Here is a 22,462-nt window from a genome sequence, read left to right as displayed (position 1 = left end):
ATTGGAATTCCCTCCTTAAACTTCTCTATCTCTCAACCTCACTCTGCTGCTTTAAAATTTACCTTTTAACCAAACTTTTAGCCATCTATCCTAATATCTATCTCTTTGATTCAGTATCAGTTTTTGTCTCATTACACTTTTGTCATGCAATTTGGAATGTTTTTCTATGTTAAAGGTCCTACATAGATGTAATCCATTGTTGTTGTAACAAATGCCAAAAGGGTAGGGAAAGTACCTGCCAAGGCATCCAAGACTGTCCATATTTTGATGGAGTAAGCAGTGAATTTTTCAATCATCCACCAGAAACCTGAGAAAACAGAGTATGCTGCACAACTCTGGAATAGAGTGTTTTAATCCTTCTTGAAATCAGTGTTGAAAATGCACAATTTCAAGGTAAGCTGAGTATTTACTGTAACCGAATTTATATTCTCTGTTTTTCATTTCATCAGACTGTCAGCAATGTTCACTCAACCAGTTTCTAATATAATGGAGTTCTGCTGTGGCAAACAGGATTTTGCTGTCAAAGAGTTGCACCATACTGCAGTGTCATCACATCCTAACTAGGTTTTCCAGCTCTTCACTGTGAATGCATTTTGATCAGTTTGTTTTGAGTATGCTATGCTTTTGCATATCCTTTCCAGACATTGCCATAGCAGGTATTATATCTGGTCTGGCAAAATTGAAGGAAGGGTAGGAGAAATGAACAAGGAAATTATAGACCTTTCAGTTTAACGTCTGTTGTGAGGAAGTTATTATTCTCCGTGGGAAACTAAATTGGATAGCCCTTGTAAACAGACATGGGGACAGCAGTTCCTCTTGCCTGTTCAAGGAAGATCCTTGAAGATCAACTCATTTTAGTAAAGGCAGCAAGAAATTTATTAGTCTCCACCACTTAATACTGCCAGACTTATCGTGAGCAGCCACCTGCATAGGGAAAATGGTGCTGGTCAATTAAAGGTGATGCTTCGAACATGTTAAGTGTGCCGGCTACTTTGGACACTGTCTGCATTTATTTAAAAGGATTATTCTGACAGTCCTGCTTCATTCCGTGTCAGTTCAAAAGTCATGGATTAGAGACAATACTGCACTATGATTAGTTTATCACGGAGTAACCATGGGGACAGAGCTGGAATCCAGTCATCCATTTACTTCCTTCTGCATTCCCATTTTCTCTGTGTCTCTAAAAGATGATACTTTGTTTGGATCAGGAATTGACTTTGGATCACCCCATGACAAACAGACCAGAATCCATCTCTTAATCACCAAGACAAAGGGAATGCTGTAAATCTTCTGCAGGGACATTTTCCTGAGCAGTGAGGAGGTCTTGCAAATTGTGGTGACTATTCTTGTTAATACTTTTGACCACTCTATTATGGCTTTACTGTCCAATACTTATAGTGGACCAATTGCCTAAACACCAACAAAGGGATGGAGATTATACTCTTGAGCCTAGATCTTGCTTTGACCAATGGCTAGAACAGCCAAAGATAGCAACACAGTGAATGGTAATGTGATATTTTCTCTGCTTGCAAATCCCCGTTTTTCCACTTAATGATGATAAAGGGATTGCAAACAGCTTGAGGTCTTTACCTGAAGGGTTATTTATAGACTTGGCAATTAACATGTCAAGTTACTGCAGAGCAGCAATCAAATAAACAAATAGAATGCTGAACCATATTGCTGAATCAGTAGAACATAAATAATTTGCTGTCATGCTCCTCAGTGTACAGTGATGTGGTTAGAATGAACCATTAGTGCTGTGAGCAATGTTGATAATGGAAGACTTTCATGCCCTAGAACCAAAGTAGAGAAGAACATCAAAGCTCATCTCTAGTGTCAGAGAATTGAATTACGAGGAAAGTTTGGACATGTTTGAGCTTTTCAGCCTTGAACAAAAGCACCTAATAAGAAACTTCAATAGGCATACACAGGCTAGTAAACCATATAGAAAAGATAATTATGGAGCTTTAAGGAAACCTTAACAGGATTGTTAGGTGAGTGCTGAACTCATTACATATGTCAAAAGAGAACTGAACTAGTTCCTATCTGGAGCAAACACCACAGTATACAAAATGTTGTTGGGATACTTAGCAATATAAATTCTGGTTAATGTGGTCTCTTGGGTTAGTTTGATAGCCTTAAATTTGTTTTACCTAAATTGACCTTAGGTTTTTGATCTGTTTCTTTTTCCTCTCCCAGGAGATTATGCGGCACTGCTGTCAGAGCTGTTCTGAATAATAGGCTTGTGGAGCCTGCTCAATGTACCAGCTGGTTCCTATCTATTATTTATGTACATGGGCATGACTAGGAAAGAATGACACTATTGTATAAAAGAAATAAAGACATGGATTTATATATCACCTGCACAATCTTAGGATGTCCCAAAGCACATTATAACAAATGAAGCATTTTTGGGGAATACTCACTGTTACAGGAAACATAGCAGCCAATTTGTGCACATCAAGGCCCATTGGATAGTAATGTGATAATGGGCAGATAGACTGTTTTCAGTGATGTTGGCTCAGGGATAAATGTTGGCTAGATGATCTATTCTGCTCCTCCTCAAGTAGTGCTGCGGGATCTCTCAACATTCACCTGAAAGGGCTTGGTTTAATATTTCTTCTAAAAGGCAGCACCTCCAGCAGCACTACCTCAGTACTGCACTTGAGTCCCAGGCTAGACAATATGCTTAAGTCTGGAGTGCAACCTGAACCCAGAATTTCCTGACTCAGAGGTGAAAGTGCTCACACTGAGTCACAGCTTTTGCAATGTTTATGCAAAACTAAGAACGGAATCCATGACAATAAAATGGCCCAATTATGCCCTAGCCTTGAACCCAGTTTCATCTGAGGCTTGCACTTGTTCAAGACTCCCTTTGCATCATGAAAGATGAACAAATAATATGAAATTAAATTTTTGAAAAAAATAAATAGAACGTATGACTTTAATTGGTGTTGAAATAAAAACGGGACAATGGTGGAAGTACACATCAGGTTAGTGAGCATCTGGAAGAAGAAAAAAATATGTTGTTGCCCGATATTAGTGAACTAAATTTTCAGACCAGAAGGTTACAAAATGCCTTGCAGGAAAGCAAGGTATAGTTCTTGAAGTTTGCACTAAGATTTCTTACAAGTATAATTGAAGAAAGCATTTTCATTTATATCGTGCTTTCACATGTTCATGATGGTACCGTGCAACATAGAATCACTTTAAATTTGCAGTCACTGTTGCATGGAGGCAAATGTAGTGACAAAATTGGGCACTCAAAACTCCCATAAAAGCCATGAGACGAGTCATCACGCAATCCATTTTGGTGCTGTTATCTTTCAGTTCTCTAGTCTGAACATTAACTTTCGTAACTTAAGACTTTTAAATATGGCCTACATTTTCCTCTCAGCATTGGCTGTTTGTGGGTTGAGTCTGTTCTCAGTTGGTGGCTGGGAGTGGGTTGGGGGCAGTGGGGAGGCAGGCTGATGTCTGAGGTACAGATTTTTCATCAGAACACAATTCTGGTGATAGAACCCATGTTATTGATATATTCTTTCTGTACTTGGAATTGACAGTCCTGTTGTATTTTGCTTTCATTTTCAGTTTGAATTTCAAATCTGCTGCATATGCAGCTTACTTTTCTGTTGTTTCTTCTTATTACACATCTATTCATTTGTTCTCCCATGTCTCCAAACGCCCACACACAAACACACAATATGGGAAACTTTTGTCCTTTTTATGTCTCTGCACGGTTAAATCTTTTATATCATCTAATAGTTTTCTACAAAGCAATTTGTAGCTCATTTAACCCATCTCCCTCTTTCTATAATTGGCATATCTTCTAATTCTCTCCCATCTCCATCCCCTTTTTAATCGAATCCTACACCACAGGAGGCTGCTCAGCCCATCATTCATGTGCTGACTCTTTGAAAGAGCTATAGTGCCACTCCCCTGTACTTCACCCAAAGCCTTGCAAATTTTTCTTGTTCAGGTATTAATCAAATTCCCTTTTAAAATTTATTGTTGAATCTTCTCACCGTCCTCCCAAACCATATAGTTCAATCATAAAAAATTGCTAAATAACAATATTTCTCCTCATCTCCTCTCTGGTCCTTTTGCCAATTATCTTGAATCCATATCCTCTGGCTACCAACCCACACACTAGAGGAAGCAGTTTCTCCTTACTTCTATCAAAATCCCTCAGAATTTTGAATACCTCGATCAACTCTGCTTTTAACCTTTTCTGCTTTAAGGCGAAAAATGCCCGCTTCTCCAGTCTTTTCACATAACTGAAGTCCTTCACCTTTCTTCTTGACATTTTTCTAATTTTACCTGCTTCTCCTTCTTTCAGCCTTCAGTTCTGATGAAGGGTCATGCATGTGAAATATAAATTACCTACCTTTCTCGGCACAGATGCTGACTGGCGGCGGCTGCCAATTTCCAGCATTTACAGTTTTTCCTCTTTAGAATGCCCAACAGGTTGTTTGATTCAGGACTCCGCTAATCTTTGACTTATAGCTAATCAAATGGGGCATCTTTTAAAAGGACAACGATGACAACTTTAATTCGAAGAAGTGTGAAGGACGTTTTTTGCCCTACCGTTTGACACTGGAGATATGTTAGTCTGTAGACTGCAGGCCAGGTGCTTTGACCCACAGATGCTGAAAATACTCATTGACCTGAAATATTAACTCCATTTCCTTTCTCCTCAGATGCTGCCTGACCTCCTGAGGGTCTCCAGCACTTTTTTGCTTTGACCTGTAGGACAGCTAGCAATCTCAATATTCAATCCAATTATGCTTCGTCACCTAGCTTGTGCAAGAACAGAACAGGATGAAAAGTAATATTCAATCAGCTGTTGTCATTGTCAAAGTGCTCCTTTGCATATTTGAGGCTGGTTTGATTGACAGCATAATTGTGTTAAACCCAAGTAAAGACAGAAGGAAGTAACCTAAATTGCAACACTGTCACTGCAAACCTGATCAATTGAAGATTGGACTACAGGCCTTGAATAAAATTGATTGATCATAGCTACATTATTGAATTCTTCAGAGCAGTGTCATTTTCTAAAGTGACCACCAGTTAATCAGTAGAAAAGGGGCACAAATGAAGCTTCCTTTAACTTCTGTGTGGTTTGTCTGAACCTGATAATACATGTTCTTAATCATCATAATTTCAACCTACCTTTCCAACATTGAGAAGGAACTTTCCTAAAAGGATAAAGTAGTCTTTGTCCATTGCCAGAATTACTCACTAAATACATTTCACATCAATGAAATCCTAGTGCTCCCAGTGCTTAAAAAGTACTGCAATTTCCCATATCCCACATATTCCACTTTAAGCAGGGTCATTGGTGCCATATGCTAGGAGATGAACATTTAAAATTTCATGTACGTTGAAGCAGGAGATCAAAGGCTTTAATTTGTTCTGTGAAAGAAACTCCGCCAACTTTCTGCTTTAGAACTAGCAGGTATGTAAAAATGTCCCTACAAATACAGAATCATATATCTTTCCTAAAATTTAAGGTATGTACAATGTCAGTTATTTGTAAGAATAAACAAGCAGCACAAGCAATCTTGAGGTTTGTGTTTTGCAATGCTTGTTTGTTACTGCCTTAAATTCAACTAGCTGCATGGTTTCAGGAAAACATTCTGTCATTGCATGTTCAGTAAGTTACATTTTGGGTCATTGAACACTAGACACAAAACTATTTTACCCAATTAACGATTTCAGCTGCAGGCATCACTTAAAGCATTGATAACTTTTACAAAGGGCACATTTTTTATTTACTGTTTAAAGGCTGAACAAACTTGCACTACAGTGATATACATCTGAACCTAATTCATTGCAAAATACTCAAAAATGATCTCCCACTAGGCCTGACAAATACTCCTGACTCACCATCATTCTAAAAAAATGAATGAGCTTGCTTTGATAACAACTTTACTGCTGTCAGTTAGTCTGACTGCCTACTTAACAAACAGTCTACCATACTGAAACCTTTGGGATATTTCCTGCTATATAATTTATGAGCGTTGTTTGTCTTCGAGAATCAGTGATACTTGATTCTTATCAAAAAATACTCTGCCTATTAAAAAGTATATAGCATTTGGTAGCTTGTTAAAAATCAAAACCCTTCAATCTTTTTAAAGACATCTGCTGGAGAATTGTACAGAAACATTGTATTTCTCTCACCATACATGAGAAGCAATTGCTTCTTCTTGAGGTATCTTTTGCCAGCTTGTGGGCCAGTAAGAATGCTATAATACTTGGCAGGTAATTGGGGATTCGAAATAACACATTCCCTTTTTTTTCTATTAATTTAAGTTCCTAGTGCAGCTTTGAAGAGAAAAAATCAATTTTAAGGTGGTCATTCGTAATTTAGTTTATTCATGGGATGGCTTTCTGTACAGTGGGTGCTATTTGTTGTCTACAGGAACCTTTGGGCCAATGTAAATCAGGTTGTGAGATGATGACTGGAGTGTAAACTGCACTGGGAAACTGATTGTCACCTTCTGCCACATATATTTATTTATATGTGCTTTTTTTTTTATTTTCAGAATTCAAATTTCTATAGAGTTTTAAGATTATTAGCTCATTACTGCAAAGAAGGCTCACATTGCAATTTATTTATAAACACTTCATGTTGCAGATTTTCAAGGTTGATCATCAAAAGAGGAAAAGCAGTTTACTGATTCCCAAAGGATGGTGTGATGACATTAATTGCAATAACCTCATTATCTGCTTGCTTGCCTAAGCTGCGTAACAAATGATGATTGCTGTTGAAGAAGAATATTTGAATAAAATTCAGACCATAGATTGGGAGCGTGCAAAAATTATACCGTTAAAATTCAAAGTTAGGATTTAACGAATTTAATGAGGCTAACGTTTGAGCGTGGAATGGCTTCCAGTAGACTGTCACAGATGGAGATACCGGATGGCCAAGACTTTCAGTTTATATCAGTCAAAACCAGGGACATCTCTCACTAAACAGTTGGAGTCTTAAAACAAGGTACTTTACATCGTAGAAGAGAATTGCAGGGCATTTGCACAATAACTAGCAATGGTAGGTCTGACATTATGATTATAGTGTGAATGCAGCCTGGATCCAACCTGTGCATCAGAATGGGTTCGAGCTCTGTCCCCATGGATAACACTATAAACTTGGCAACAGTGTGAAACAGTTTTAGCTCTAAACCAAAGCTATCACTGGAGTTTTTATACTCCCACTATAGTATAAGGGTATCTGGCATAGCAAGGGTTAATGTGGGACTACCCACAGTGTGATTTAAAGAGACACATGACCCGAGACTAGAGTCAGTTGCGGACTGGACAGAGACCTGTGTAGAAGCAAGCTTGGAGTTAGCTCAGAACCTTACTGAACATACAACACCCACTAATATGTAACATTGGACCACCAGGAAAATAGACAGTATGCACTGTCGAAACTATTCCAAACACACTTAGTCACTATCACTGCAAAAAAATACATAGAAACCACTAGCGTATCACTGAAAAAAAATGCATTTTATATGCAATGAATACCAGCAATGAAGCTTCAGCCAAAGATAGCCAGATATTTGACTGATGTCAATGGAAAAGAAAATCAGGTGGGTGTAAGATGGGCAACCAATTCACTAATGCCAGCTTAATACAACTATCGAAAACTAATTTCATCTCTTATTTGTTTTAGTTCAGATTGTTGTCTAGCATTTGAAGATTATTGTTTTTTTATCTCAGTGCTGATTTTAATGCAAACTTTATTTGACTATATATTTTTAATAGTAGAACCTGAATATTCTGGCGGTATAACCGTGGCCATAAGAAAGGTACTAACTGAAAAACAAAGCAAAACAATAAAAGTTCTCGCTTGTATTTATTTACCACCTTTCATGACCCTATGACGTCCCAAAGTGCTTTAAAATTTACTGTAGTGCAGCCCAGCAGATTAAAACCTGTTTATAAAATGTTTACCATCCTCTTGGCAGAAATGAAATCCTGTTGACACTAAAATAAGAATTTTTTGTATGAATTTACCATGCTTTTATCTGATGTACTTTGAAGTAAAGCAGCCGATATCACTTATTTTCATCTGAACACTAAGATTGATTCTTCTGAAGGAATGTACCAGTTTTATTGAAGTAACAAAGCTTATATTACAGATAGAGCAGAGGTGGCTTGTGTGAATAGCTCTGTTAACACGACTCGTATATTTTTTTTGCTGAGGCCCCACAGCAGGGTGGCTTCATACAGGAGATCCTGTGCTCAAAATGTAGATGATAGCTTGACCTTTGTTGAAGAGGGTGCTGGGAATGTATTAAATGGGATTTAGGGAATCGCTTGCAAATGTATTGAACAACACAAGGCAGTAGGAAAGGTCAAAGGAAAGGTTGCAAAACAGTTTGTCCTCAACAGTTTGGGATACCACAAACACTACAGCAGATTTTAACGTATGTAATGAATTGCAGTGGTTTATGACAATATATTCTATTCTATGTAACCTTTTAATCTGGGTAATATAACATAAACATTCAATCCTAAACTGGCTTTGGAGGTTAAAAGGCTTTACTGTAGCCAGAGCATGTAATGAATACCTAATGAATGTATATACAATATGGAATCCGGTTTCCTCCAGATTCATTCTTCCACCTACAGGACCTAGGACGTCTAAAAATACATAGAAATTAAATGAGTTCTCTATAAAGTTCACCCACAGCTGGGTTCTATGAAAGAGCGTAAATAAAGAAGATTTGTGTTTCATTCAGTGTAAATAAGTGAGTATTTAACTTAGTTAATGAATTTATAATTCATGAATCTGCAGTGTGATATTTCTTGACCTGACTGAAGCACAAATGAGATGTGGCTGATGATCAGCACTGATCAACAGCATAAGGGGATAACATAGGGAAAGATGTTCCCCTTGTCAGCCGGGCACACAGCGGGTGGGCCTGCCTATCGTAAGGTGACCGTACATGCGCCAAACATAAGGTTGACGGGCAGGGAAAAATTCATTTTAATTAATGGGCTTAACAGCCCTCTTGATTGTCAGCAGACATGCTGCTGACTCCCTTGCGTGCCGGCCAACTGAAATATCGCGTGGGTGCAATGACTTTGGGACGCTCGCCCAACATCATCACGCGCAATTTCATGCTCATGTGTGCCGGGCGCGTGCTGAAAATCCAGCCCATAAACTGCCATTCATAACACTTTACTCAGAATGGAGAGAAGGTGATCTGGGTTGGGGGAATGAATATGTCATTGTTCAGATTTCAGTTTCTTTTTAACAAAAGATGTGGTTACTCCAAAAAAAAGTGATCGATTTAATTATTTACTGTTTATTTATGAGGGACTGTGATTTTAGGAATAAATTTGTTCCTTAGTACTTAATGGTTAGAAAACATTCCTCTTATCAAAACATCTTCTTTAGCTGTAATACATTAGTAGAAATATGAAATAATTTTAAGTAATTATCCATTTTGTGTCAATGTATAGCAGCTACACAATAAAGTTAATTTATTTTTAAGTTTCCTATACTATACAGTGGTCTATGTAAATGCCTTGGGAGCAACTTAATTTGATACTGGCTTTTTTTTTTTATTCGTTATTGTGATATGAGCAATGTTGGTAAGACTACATTTATCATTCATCGCTGTTTCCCCTTGAATTGTTTGATTCCTTTGATCTGGATGGTAATGGTATTAGGTAGAGAATTTCTGGATAATGATGCAGCGATGATGAAGGAATGATAATATCTGCCCATTTCAGGATGTTGAGGGGAATTTGGAGGTATTGGTACTCCCACAACATTGCCACCTCTAACAGTCAAAAGGAGAGGAGCTACAAAGGGGCAGGAATATACTGTTGAGTTAAGGACACTGGGGCATTGCTTACCTTGACCAGCACATGTGACTGCCAATGTCCTTCCTTTTTTTTAGATGAAATGAACGATCACCAGAACACTCTATCATATATTCTCATCAATCCTTCGCCAGATATAAGACTGGAACTAAATGATGTTGTGTAAGTATTACATTTTTTCCCCCGGATATTAGATGGCATACCAACAGTTTCCAGCCAATCAACTTTGAGCTGAAAGCTGTAAGAGAGTTGCAGAATTTGTTAGGGTGCCAGAGGGCAAACTCTGACTCATTCTCTGGTCCAGTTCATGTTCTAGAAAAATCATGCCGTACACAACAATTCTCAAGTTCACATCTTCCTAGGATCATGGAATGATTGCAGCACAGAAGTGTCTGCATTTGAGTACCTTTTAGCCCATCGAATCTGTGCGGGCTCTCTGCAAGAGCTATTTAGCTGGTCCCGCTGACCTGTCCTTCCCCTGGCCCTTTAGCCCTGCAATTTATTTTCCCTTCAGATGCTTATCCAATGTTCTTTTGAAAGCCACGGTTCCAATGGCCTCTACCACAGTCCCAGGCAGTGCATTTCCGGTCCTAACCACATGCTGGGCAAAAACTTTTTCCCTCATGTTACCTTTTGTTTTTTTTTGCCAAATCTGCATACCTCTGGTTCTTGACCCTTCTGCCAATGGGAACAATTTCTCCCCATCTACTCTCATGATGCACCGTGGTTTTGAACATCTCTATTTAATCGCCTCTCCACCTTTTCTTCTCCCAGGAGAACAACCCCAGATTTTCCAACATAAAGTTAAAACAGAAAATGCAGGTCTGGCAGCATCTGTGGAGAGAGAGAGAAACACAGAGTTAACGTTTCAGGTCCAACATGATTCTTCTTTGGAACTGGAGCTTTTTCCAGCATTTTCTGTTTTTTAATTTCAGATTTCCAGCAGCCGCAGTATTTTGTTTTACCTTCCAGATTTTTCCAAATTTTCAAGGAACCAAAGCCCCTCTTCCCTGGAACCTCATGACGTTTTTCCTGCATCCACTCTAAAGCCTTCACATCCTTCCTAAAAGTTGGTGCTAAGAATTGGACAAAATAGTCCAGTTGAGGCTGAACCACTGTTTTATAAAGATTCATCATAACTTCCTTGTTTTGGTACCCTGTGCCTTTATTTATAAAGCCCATGTGCTTTTTAAACCGCTTTCTCAACCTGCCTTGCTGCCCTTCAACAACTTGTGCACATATATCACAGAAATCACAGAATTGTTCCAGTGCAGAGGGAGGCCATTCAGCCCATCATGTCTGTACTGGCTCTCCAAGTGTCATTCCCCTGCCTTCCCCCCGTAACCCTGCACATTCCTTAATAACAGTCTAATTCCCTTTTGAATGCTTCAATTAAACCTGCTTCCACCACACTTTCAGGTAGTGCATTCCAGACCTTAACCATCCACTGCAATAAAACATTTTTTCTCATATCGATTTTGCTTCTTTTGCCAATTACTTTAAATCTGTGCCGTTTTGTTCTCGATCCTTTCACGAGAGGAAACTGTTTCTCCCTCCCTATCTACACTATCCAGAATCCTCATGATTTTGAATAGCTCTATCAAATTTCCTCTCAGTCTTTTCTCCAAGGAAAACAGTCCCAACTTTTCCAATGCATCTTCATAGTTGTAGTTCCTCATCCCTGGAACCATTCTCGTGAATCTTTTCTGTACTTTCTCCAATGCCCACAGGTGTATTCCTGCACCTACTTTAGAATTGTGCCCTTTAGTTTCTATTATCTCTCCTTGGTCTTGCTACCAAAACACATCTTTTCTCATTTCTCCATGTTAAATTCCATTTGCCACCTGCCTGCCCATTTCACTAGCCTGTCCACATCATCTTGGAGTCCATCACTATCCTCCTCACAGTTCACAATATTCCAAGTTTTGTGTCATCTCCAATTTCGCTTTGCGCCCTGTACACCCAATTCAAAGTCATTAATATATAACAGAGCAATGATCCTACTGTATACGTCCCTTCAACCTGAAAAGCTATTCACGGCTACTCCCTGTACTCTGTTTCCTGTCACTCATTCAATTTTGTACCCATGCTCCCATTGTCTCTTTTATTCCACGGGCTTCAATTTTGTTGACAAACCTATTACATAGCACTTTATCAAATACCTTTTGGAAGTCCATTTACACCACATCAACTCATTTCCCTGATCAACCCTCTGTTACCTCAATCAAAAAGTTCAATCAAGTTAAACACAATTTGCCTTTAACAAATCCATGCTGGTTCTCCTTAATTAATCCACACTTGTCCAAGCGATTTTAATTTTGTCCCAGATTATTGTTTCTAAAAGGTTTCACACCACTGAGGTTAAAATGACTACTGTGCAGTTGCCGAGTTTATCCTCACACCCTTTCTTGAACAAGGATACAGCATTTGCAATTCTTTAGTCCCCTGGCATTCGTCCCCGTACCTAAGGATCTAGAGAGGTTAGAAGATTATGGCTAGTAACTCCACAATTTCCACCCTTACTATCCTTGGATGCATCCCATTCAGAAGAGGTGACTTAACAACTTTTAAGAACAGCCAGCCTTTCTATTACTCCCTCTATCAATTTTTTAGCCCATCTAGCATCTCAACTACCTCCTCATTCACTATGACTTCAGCAGCATCTTCTTCCTTGTAAAGACAGATACAAAATACTCATTTAGTACCTCAGTCAAACCTGCTGCCTCCATGTTCAAATCCCCTTTTTGGTCCCTAATCAGTCCCAACACTCCTCCCACTTAGGGTTTATTATTTATATGGAAGAGTATTGTATTACCTTTCATGCTATCTGCCAGTCTCTTTTCACACTCTCTCTTTGTCTCTCTTATTTTCTTCTTCGTGTCTGAATTTTCTGTATTCAGCCCACTCTCACTTCTATAATTAACCTGACTTTGGTCATTGTGTTTCTGTTTCATCTTACTCCCTATCTCTTTCATCGTCCAGGGAGCTTTGCCTTTGGTTGCTCTCCCTTTCTCCCTGGTGGGTATGCACCTCGACTAGACTTGAACTGTCTTTTCTTTAAAGGCAGCCTATTGTTCCATCAGCTTTCCCTATCAATCTTTGATTGCAAGTTATCCACTGAAATTGGCCACTACTAATGTGGAAGTCTGGTGAAATAGCCAAGGAAATTCACCTGCTTTACCATTACTGGAATATGAGTTCAGTTTAAAATGCTGACATTCATGGAGCAGTTTTTAATCCAGTAATTAAAGCAATGAATTACAGGATTTTTTTGAAAATGGTCTTTTGAAATGCTAGAATTTTAGAATTGAATTATTCAGACTTTGAGAAATGATTGCAAACTGACTTGAACAAATTTATTAGGAATTTTTATGGGTCTTTTCAGAATGGGTCTCTTCAGAAAGAGCTTATCCTAAAAGCTAAACATGATATAACTTCATCATATTAATACTTTTATTAGAAAGAAAGGAATTAAAAAGTCAGCCATGTCCTCTTGTTACTATACATTACCTTGTTCCATAAAACATGGTATTACAAAGTTTTGATTGATTTTAGTCTAGATCAAATAAAGATCTCAATTATATTGTTTAATATAATTCAGCATCATGAACAAGGAGGTGTGCATTATTAATCAATGCTAAACTTAATTTGTGCATGAATAGTAAATGTTAAAGTAATCTTCAATTTCTACATGATATAAGGCATTAGCAGCTTGAATTTTATAGCTTTTTTCTTGTTTGAGTATTTTCCTCAATCTGTCCTTTTTATTCCTTGCCTCTTTTTCAATTAATTTTATCATTTTCTTTTGTGTCTTCAGCTACCTGATCCGCCCTGATCCGTTGGCTTATGTCCCAAACAGTAAACCCAGTCTCAAGATCAGTGTCTGTAACAATAGTGGGGGTGGACAGGACACAAAGGATGACACCCAGCTTTAATTAATCGCTCGATGCTCTGTAGAAAACGCCTCAACAAAAGTTTCCACAAAAAGTATTACGGCTTTCAGCATTACATTAAAAAAACTGGCTGAGAAACATGTTTGTTTCTTATGGTTGTGATAGGAAATTGTTGAAAACACTGTAGCTTTGACTAAATCAAGCAAACAATGTATGGCATCATGCAGAGCCGATCAATCTGACTCACCGATGAAGTCACAGAACGATTGAAGTTAGCTTGGAGCTTTCCGTCAGTACCTAGCCTGTTATCGTATCATTATGGTCCTGTTTCTTAAAATGTCATTATTAATTTTGCAAATGAACACAATAGAGAGGAAATGCATTGAAATGACTTCCACTTACAGCTATCCATCTGTTGCAGTTTTATTATAGTCTAACAGCTAATTAGTCCTCAATTAATGTACACTGGGAATATAATTCCGTTAATGGGGTGGGGGGGGGGTGGTGGGGAAAGAGAGAGAAGGTGGTTTACTGGAAGTCAATTAAGTATTAACATTCTTTTGTACTCAAAAGGTTAATTTATAAATAATTCCACAGATATAAGTAAATTAAAATATAATTGAAAGATACAGGTTTCTGTATTTTGGCCTGTTTTACATGTACCAAAACAGTTGTTATTTGATTGATCAAATTGCAAAAAAGACATCATTTTAGACCAGTGAACATCTGATCAAAACTCCGCAATGGGCTTCAGATGGGCAGATTGGAATTTTTATGCCCCTTCTCCAACCTCCCCTTCCCCTTTTGCCTGTTCCTTGAACCTATGCCCATTACACAGGCTCAAGGTCTATTTGCAGCACTGCTGGGAGGGGTAGGATAGAAGGTTGCAAAAAGCATTATTGGACCTTGCCAAAATATAATGGGGCCCACAATCCTTTAGTAACATAGGGGGAAAAAAGTGTTTTGAAGCTTCTGGAAGGTTGAATACCAATTTCTGCAATCCCAGCCCGTCACTTTTGCATTTGCTAAAATTAACCTTTTATTACCTAACTATCCACTCCCTCCCCCCGACCATTACTGACTCTGACACTAAGGGCACACAGACCTATGTACTGTCACTAATTCTGGAAACATTTTGAGTAGATACAAAGACGTGGTGGGGACTCAGCACAATAAGTTCCAGTTGCATTTTGCACTATCAACCACCCAAATTGCATTGATTTCTCTGGGCATTGGCAGAGCAAATTTGAATATTATATTCTTGATTGGATATTGTTAGAATATGGCCCACTCATTTTTTTTTTTAAGAGGACACTCCCTTGTAGTTAAGCAACTAACAACTATGAGGTGATAACAAAACCAGCTTCATCGCCATGAACCTATAGACGGTAATCTAGGCTAACTAAAATGGAATATTAGGTGTTCGCAAGATAGCCCTCTTTAATATTTGAGAGAGAAGTATCCTTAATCATGTTTTCTATTAAATAAATATAAAATATATGATAGTAACTTAAGAAAAAGAAAAGCAGATAAAATATAATATAAACTATGGTATAAATATTAAAAAAGGAAAACTATTAAAACAGTTTTCTACGGCTTATATAGTTGATTGAGCAAAAGACATCACAATATATGGTACTGAGTCATAGAGATCAAAACATCCCAGGTGACATTCCTGACAGAAAAACTGTTATAACTTTCTGATACCTTTGTGCATAAACAGTATGGTACAATACTGAACCAGTCAGACCTGCAAATCCTGTGTTAGTAGTACATTAACTGATCTCAGCAAACACACTCATTTCAATACTGTAATTAACTGTACTGGTCCTAGATCACAGAGGGCAAATTAGCTAGGATGTGTCTGCTGATGAATTGTCTGGTAATCCACTTGGAAAGCACCATCACTTGTATCCCAGGTGGAAACAGAATTGGATTTGGATGTGATGTTCTCATTAGTTGAATAACTTATTGATTATAGAGATAAAAACAAAAAAACTGCAGATGCTGGAAACTCAGAACAAAAACAGAATTACCTGGAAAAACTCAGCAGGTCTGGCAGCATCAGTGGAGAAGAAAAGAGTTGATGTTTCGAGTCCTCATGACCCTTCAACAGAACTGAGTGAATATTAGGAGAGGGGGGGAAATATAAGCTGGTTTAAGGTGAGGGGGGGTGGTGGGGGGTAGGGACAAGCAAGCAGTGATAGGAGCAGATAATCAAAAGATGTCACAGACAGAAGAATAAAGAGGTGTTGAAGGTGGTGATATTATCTAAATGAATGTGCTAATTAAGAGTGGATGGCAGGGCACTCAAGGTACAGCTCTAGTGTGGTGGGGTGGAAAGGCTAACAATGCATAAAAGATATAGATTTAAAAATAATGGAAATAGGTGGGAAAAGAAAAATCTATATAAATTATTGGAAAAAACAAAAGGAAGGGGGAAACAGAAAGGGGGTGGGGATGGAGGAGGGAGTTCAAGATCTAAAATTGTTGAATTCAATATTCAGTCCGGAAGGCTGTAAAGTGCCTAGTCGGAAGATGAGGTGTTGTTCCTCCAGTTTGCGTTGGGCTTCACTGGAACAATGCAGCAAGCCAAGGACAGACATGTGGGCAAGAGAGCAGGGTGGAGTGTTAAAATGGCAAGCGACAGGGAGGTTTGGGTCTTTCTTGCGGACAGACCACAGGTGTTCTGCAAAGCGGTCGCCCAGTTTACGTTTGGTCTCTCCAATGTAGAGGAGACCACATTGGGAGCAATGAATGCAGTAGACTAAGTTGGGGGAAATGCAATTGAAATGCTGCTTCACTTGAAAGGAGTGTTTGGGCCCTTGGACGGTGAGGAGAGAGGAAGTGAAGGGGCAGGTGTTGCATCATTTGCGTAGGCATGGGGAGGTGCCGTAGGTGGGGGTTGAGGAGTGATGGAGGAGTGGACCAGGGTGTCCTGGAGGGAAAGATCCCTACGGAATGCCGCCGGGGTGGTGAAGGGAAGATGTGTTTGGTGGTGGCATCATGCTGGAGTTGGCGGAAATGGCAGAGGATGATCCTTTCAGTGCGGAGGCTGGTGGGGTGATAAGTGAGGACAAGGGGGACCCTATCATGTTTCTTGGAGGGAGGAGAAGGCGTGAGGGCGGATGTGCAGGAGATGGGCCGGACACGATTGAGGACCCTGTCAACGACCATGGGTGGAAAACCTTGGTTAAGGAAGGAGGAGGACATGTTAGAGGAGCTGTTTTTGAAGGTAGCATCATCAGAACAGATGCGACGGAGGCGAAGGAACTGAGAGAATGGGATGGAGTCCTTACAGAATGCGGGGTGTGAGAAGCTGTAGTCGAGGTAGTTGTGGGAGTCGGTAGGGTTGTAATGGATATTGGTGGATAGTCTATCACCAGAAATTGAGACAGAGAGGTCAAGGAAGGGAAGGGAAGTGTCAGAGATGGACCATGTGAAAATGATGGAGGAGTGGAGATTAGAAGCAAAATTAATAAATTTTTCCAGGTCCCGATGAGAGCATGAAGCAGCACCAAAGTAATCATTGATGTACCGGAGAAAGAGTTCTGGGAGGGGGCCAGAGTAGGACTGGAACAAGGAATGTTCCACATACCCCATAAAGAGACAGTCATAGCTGGGGCCCATGCGGGTACCCATAGCCACACCTTTTATTTGGAAGAAGTGAGAGGAGTTGAAGGAGAAATTGTTCAGTGTGAGAACAAGTTCAGCCAGACGGAGGAGAGTAGTGGTGGATGGATTGTTCGGGCCTCTGTTCGAGGAAGAAGCTAAGGGCCCTCAGACCATCCTGGTGGGGGATGGAGGTGTAGGGGGATTGAATGTCTATTCTTGAAGAGGAAGCGGTTTGGGCCAGGGAACTGGAAATTGTTGATGTGACGTAAGGTGTCAGAGGAATCATGGATGTAGGTGGGAAGGGACCGGACAAGGGGAGAGAGAAGGGAGTCAAGATAATGAGATATGAGTTCTGTGGGGCAGGAACAGGCTGACACGATCGGTCTACCGGGACAGTTTTGTTTGTGGATTTTGGGTAGGAGGTAGAAGCAGGCTGTCCGAGGTTGGGCGAATATCAGGTTGGAAGCTGTGGGAGGAAGATCCCCAGAGGAGATGAGGTCAGTGACAGTCCTGGAAACAATGGCTTGATGTTCAGTGGTGGGGTCATGGTCCAGGAAGAGGTAGGAGGAAGTGTCTGCGAGTTGACGCTCAGCCTCCGTGAGGTAGAGGTCAGTGCGCCAGACAACAACAGCACCACCCTTGTCAGCGGGTTTGATGACAGTGTTGGAGTTGGACCTGAGAGAACAGAGTGCAGTAAGTTCAGAGAGAAAGATTAGAATGGGTGAGAGGAGCAGAGAAATTGAGATGATTAATGTCGCGCCGACAGTTCTCAATGAAAAGATCAAGAGAAGGTAAGAGTCCAGAGGGAGGGCTCCAGGTGGAGGGAGAATATTGGAGGTGGGTAAAAGGATCTGTTGAACGGGGAGAGGACACCTGCCCAAAGAAGTGAGCACGGAGACGAAGACAGCGGAAGAAGAGTTCAGCATCGTGCCGAGCTCGAAATTCATTGAGATGAGGGCGTAAGGGTATGAAACTAAGTCCTTTACTGAGCACTGAACGTTCAGCGTTGGAGAGGAGAAGGTCAGGGGGTATAGTGAATACACGGCTGAGGTTGGGATTGGTAGATGGAGTGGGGACGGAGGGACAGGCAGGGGTGGAGGGACCTAGATGGGTGTTGGTGTCGATGAATTGTTGGAGCTTGCATTCCATTCCTTGTTCCAGTCCTACTCTGGCCCCCTTCCACAACTCTTTCTCCGGTACATCGATGATTACTTCGGTGCTGCTTCATGCTCTCGTCGGGACCTGGAAAAATTTATTAATTTTGCTTCCAATCTCCACCCCTCCATCATTTTCACATGGTCCATCTCTGACCCTTCCCTTCCCTTTCTTGACCTCTCTGTCTCAATTTCTGGTGATAGACTATCCACCAATATCCATTACAAGCCTACTGACTCCCACAACTACCTCGACTACAGCTCCTCACACCCCGTTTCCTGTAAGGACTCCATCCCATTCTCTCAGTTCCTTCGCCTCCGTCGCATCTGTTCTGATGATGCTACCTTCAAAAACAGTTCCTCTGACATGTCTTCCTTCTTCCTTAACCGAGGTTTTCCACCCATGGTCGTTGACAGGGCCCTCAATCGTGTCTGGCCCATCTCCTGCACATCCGCCCTCACGCCTTCTCCTCCCTCCCAGAAACATGATAGGGTCCCCCTTGTCCTCACTTATCACCTCACCAGCCTCCGCCCTAAAAGGATCATCCTCTGCCATTTCTGCCAACTCCAGCATGATGCCACCACCAAACACATCTTCCCTTCACCCCCCCTGGCGGCATTCCGTAGGGATCATTCCCTCCAGGACACCCTGGTCCACTCCTCCATCCCCACCTATGGCATCTCCCCATGGCCACGCAAATGATGCAACACCTGCCCCTTCACTTCCTCTCTCCTCACCGTCCAAGGGCCCAAACACTCCTTTCAAGTGAAGCAGCATTTCAATTGCATTTCCCCCAACTTAGTCTACTGCATTCATTGCTCCCAATGTGGTCTCCTCTACATTGGAGAGACCAAATGTAAACTGGGCGACCGCTTTGCAGAACACCTGTGGTCTGTCCGCAAGAATGACCCAAACCTCCCTGTTGCTTGCCATTTTAACACTCCACCCTGCTCTCTTGCCCACATGTCTGTCCTTGGCTTGCTGCATTGTTCCAGTGAAGCCCAACGCAAACTGGAGGAACAACACCTCATCTTCCGACTAGGCACTTTACAGCCTTCCGGACTGAGTATTGAATTCAACAACTTCAGATCTTGAACTCCCTCCTCCATCCCCACCCACTTTCCGTTTCTTCCTCCTTCCTTTTGTTTTTTCCAATAATTTATATAGATTTTTCTTTTCCCACCTATTTCCATTATTTTTAAATCTTTTATGCACTGTTAGCCTTTCCACCCCACCCCCACTAGAGCTGTCCCTTGAGTGTCCTGCCATCCATTCCTAATTAGCACATTCGTTTAGATAATATCACCACCTTCAACACCTCTTTGGTCTTCTGTCTGTGACATCTTTTGATTATCTGCTCCTATCACTGCTTGCTTGTCACTACAATCACACCACCGCCCCCCCACCATGCCACCTTAAACCAGCTTATATTTCACCCCTCTCCTAATATTACTCAGTCCTGTTGAAGGGTCATGAGGACTCGAAACGTCAACTCTTTTCTTCTCCGCCAATGCTGCCAGACCTGCTGAGTTTTTCCAGGTAATTCTGTTTTTGTAATCTATTGATCATTCATGTTTAAGCTCATTCATGAAGGTTGGTCATTTAGATAAGGAAAAATAGGACCGCTGTTAACCCTGGAACCTTACCCAAGAAAAGGGTGGATTATTTTAGAACAAATTCTTGTTCTTTTTAAATCCATTTCAATAGATGTGGTATAGAATGCACTCTATCGGATTGGACAGAATTGGAAAGTGCTGATTTAAGATGCACAATATTGTTTATTGGTTTTTCCTGAATATTAACTTGTGTGCAGCTTCCAAGATCTACGTATTTTCCACAAATGATCTTTGAAAAATTCCTAATGGCATCCTGACAGAATATTCCAGGAATAGCAGGATAGTATCTTGTACAATCATCAGCAAAACCGCTCAGGAAGAGGGGGAAGATTTGCTTATTTTCCACAAATCCATAAGCAGACAATGTGATGATATGAATTGTAAAGGAAGGTTTGCCACTTCCATGCAAAGACGTCACACGTTGGCAATGTAATCTAAATAAGGAAAGCAGTGGTAAGCTTGCTCATCCTTGAAAACTGCAGGATGGGAGTTCAGTAGGAATTTACAGGTGAGTAATGCCAAAGCTTTAATATAGGGATTGAATAATGAGATGAACTAAAATCAGGGATGTTCAGGAGTTTCACATGTTTGTCTTCAATGTGGTTGGGTGCCAGGATGAAGGGCAATGGGAATGATGGAGAAAATTCACTTGTGTAGCACCATTTTCAGTGGGTATGGGCAGCATTTCGGGTCTAAAATGGCATCCGCAGTGTGAAATTTTTGTAAGGGCATAATTGCAGGAATGAGGAGTACTTGCTGAAGTATGCAGATTAGGCAGTTTGTCATGCTAATCTGCATGTAATGATGATTTGAAGTCAGCAGAGCTATTTCCAACCCGAATGCACCAACTATTAACCCTCTCTTAACCTGGCACAGCTGAATATTTATTCAGCAATAGGGCCCATTTTGCGTTCAAATGCATTCAAAGCATTCAGTAACATCATTTGACATTATAAGGTATAATTTGGAACAAGTTTTTTTTAGCAGAAATAGTCATCATTTGCCATCAAAAGTGCTCAATTGTTATATTTTAACATCATCTTGATTCCTTTTGATCACTCCTGATTACTTCAGGAGTTATCAAAGTACTCGGAAGCATTCAAAAGCAATCACAGGTTTGGTAAATTTGGGAAAGCAATAATTAGCTTTCAGAAGTGAGCATTAGTGTTCAAAGTGCTTTCAAAGACATTTATTTGCACTCCAAAAGCATTGCTTAGCCCTGCAGCCTCTCTCCACTTTTGCAGTCCCCTCCCCAATTTACAGCCCTTCTCCTCTTTTGTAGCTCTTCTCCTCCATTGGAGCCCCTTCTCCAGTCCTCCCTCCCGTTTGCAGCTCCCTTCTCCCTTTTGCAGCCCCTTCCGCTTGGCCTCGTTTCCCACCCATCTTTGCCTCCCCCCGGCCTCGCTTCCCCTCCAACCTTATCTCCCCCACTCCCAGCTTCACCTCCTAGCACCCCACCCCAAACCCGGCAGCCTGTCTCACCACCGTTGCTCCAGTCCTCTGGCTTCACTCTTTCACCCACTGGTCCTTTGCATTCATGGATAAGCCTTTCATCATTGTCAAGATGAGGTTACAGCCCAAGGGCCGGGCCATGCCCCAGCTCACATCTGTCATTGTCAGCCAGCTTGAGAGGGTAATCAATACTCTGCCCAACTACAAAATAAGGTACAAACCGTTCATTCCATACCAAGTTCTTCCAACAGTAAATACAGCAAACTGTGACAATTGCATGCAAAACTTGAGCATCATTGAAGAATATTATTTATTCGGAGATTGTACAACCGGATTGAACATGTTCACTTTGCTTTCTCACTGCATGAGCCTATCAGCAGCAAGCGCTGGAGAGAAGGGGCCTCTGATTGCAGGAGCAGTTCCACACAGAATCTGTCACCTCCACTTACTGCGGGGGTGGGATGGGGGGGGGATCTTTTTTGAGATTGGTCACTCCTGTGATTGAATTTTCCAGGGCTTTTTAGGGACTGGAGGGCAAATATGTTTGCTACCCACTACCCCATCCCCCCCAACCATGTAATGTGAACACTGAACCAAACTGCTTGTAACAAAAGATTAACATGAGCCATCTCCTAGTAAATTAACTACAAGTGCATAAATATTTTATTTCCAGAGCGTTTTCTCAGTGTGGAATAGAAGGAAGCATTATAAGCTACATATACACGTATGGTCATTCATACCTAGGAACTGGAAAAATGGCTTCACACAATATACAATTTCTTTACTACTTTACAGTCGAGGTATTAAGTGACTTGATATCTGCCCTACCATGATAATTTTGAAAAAAAAAGTTGGAAGTGTGTCCACTCCATATACATTAAGTAT

At 40.7% G+C, this 22,462-nt stretch overlaps 1 protein-coding gene across 3 annotated transcripts in view; it reads left to right on the top strand.

Annotated features, from left to right (window-relative positions):
- The window catches only part of kcnt2 (potassium channel, subfamily T, member 2), a 789,028-nt gene extending 775,247 nt beyond the window's left edge, over positions 1-13,781 (top strand). For all 3 annotated transcript variants that reach the window (XM_041208210.1, XM_041208209.1, XM_041208208.1), the window contains 2 exons: positions 9,924-10,008; positions 13,664-13,781. In XM_041208210.1, the coding sequence (XP_041064144.1) occupies positions 9,924-10,008; positions 13,664-13,781 (203 nt within the window). The remainder of the gene's footprint in view (positions 1-9,923; positions 10,009-13,663) is intronic.
- The last annotated feature ends 8,681 nt before the right edge of the window (positions 13,782-22,462 follow it).

The sequence above is a fragment of the Carcharodon carcharias genome, chromosome 16, assembly GCF_017639515.1.
Source record: "Carcharodon carcharias isolate sCarCar2 chromosome 16, sCarCar2.pri, whole genome shotgun sequence".
Classification (NCBI taxonomy): Eukaryota; Metazoa; Chordata; class Chondrichthyes; order Lamniformes; family Lamnidae; genus Carcharodon; species Carcharodon carcharias.
The sequence above is the reverse complement of the archived record's forward strand: the minus strand, read 5'-3'. Positions and strand labels throughout refer to the sequence as shown.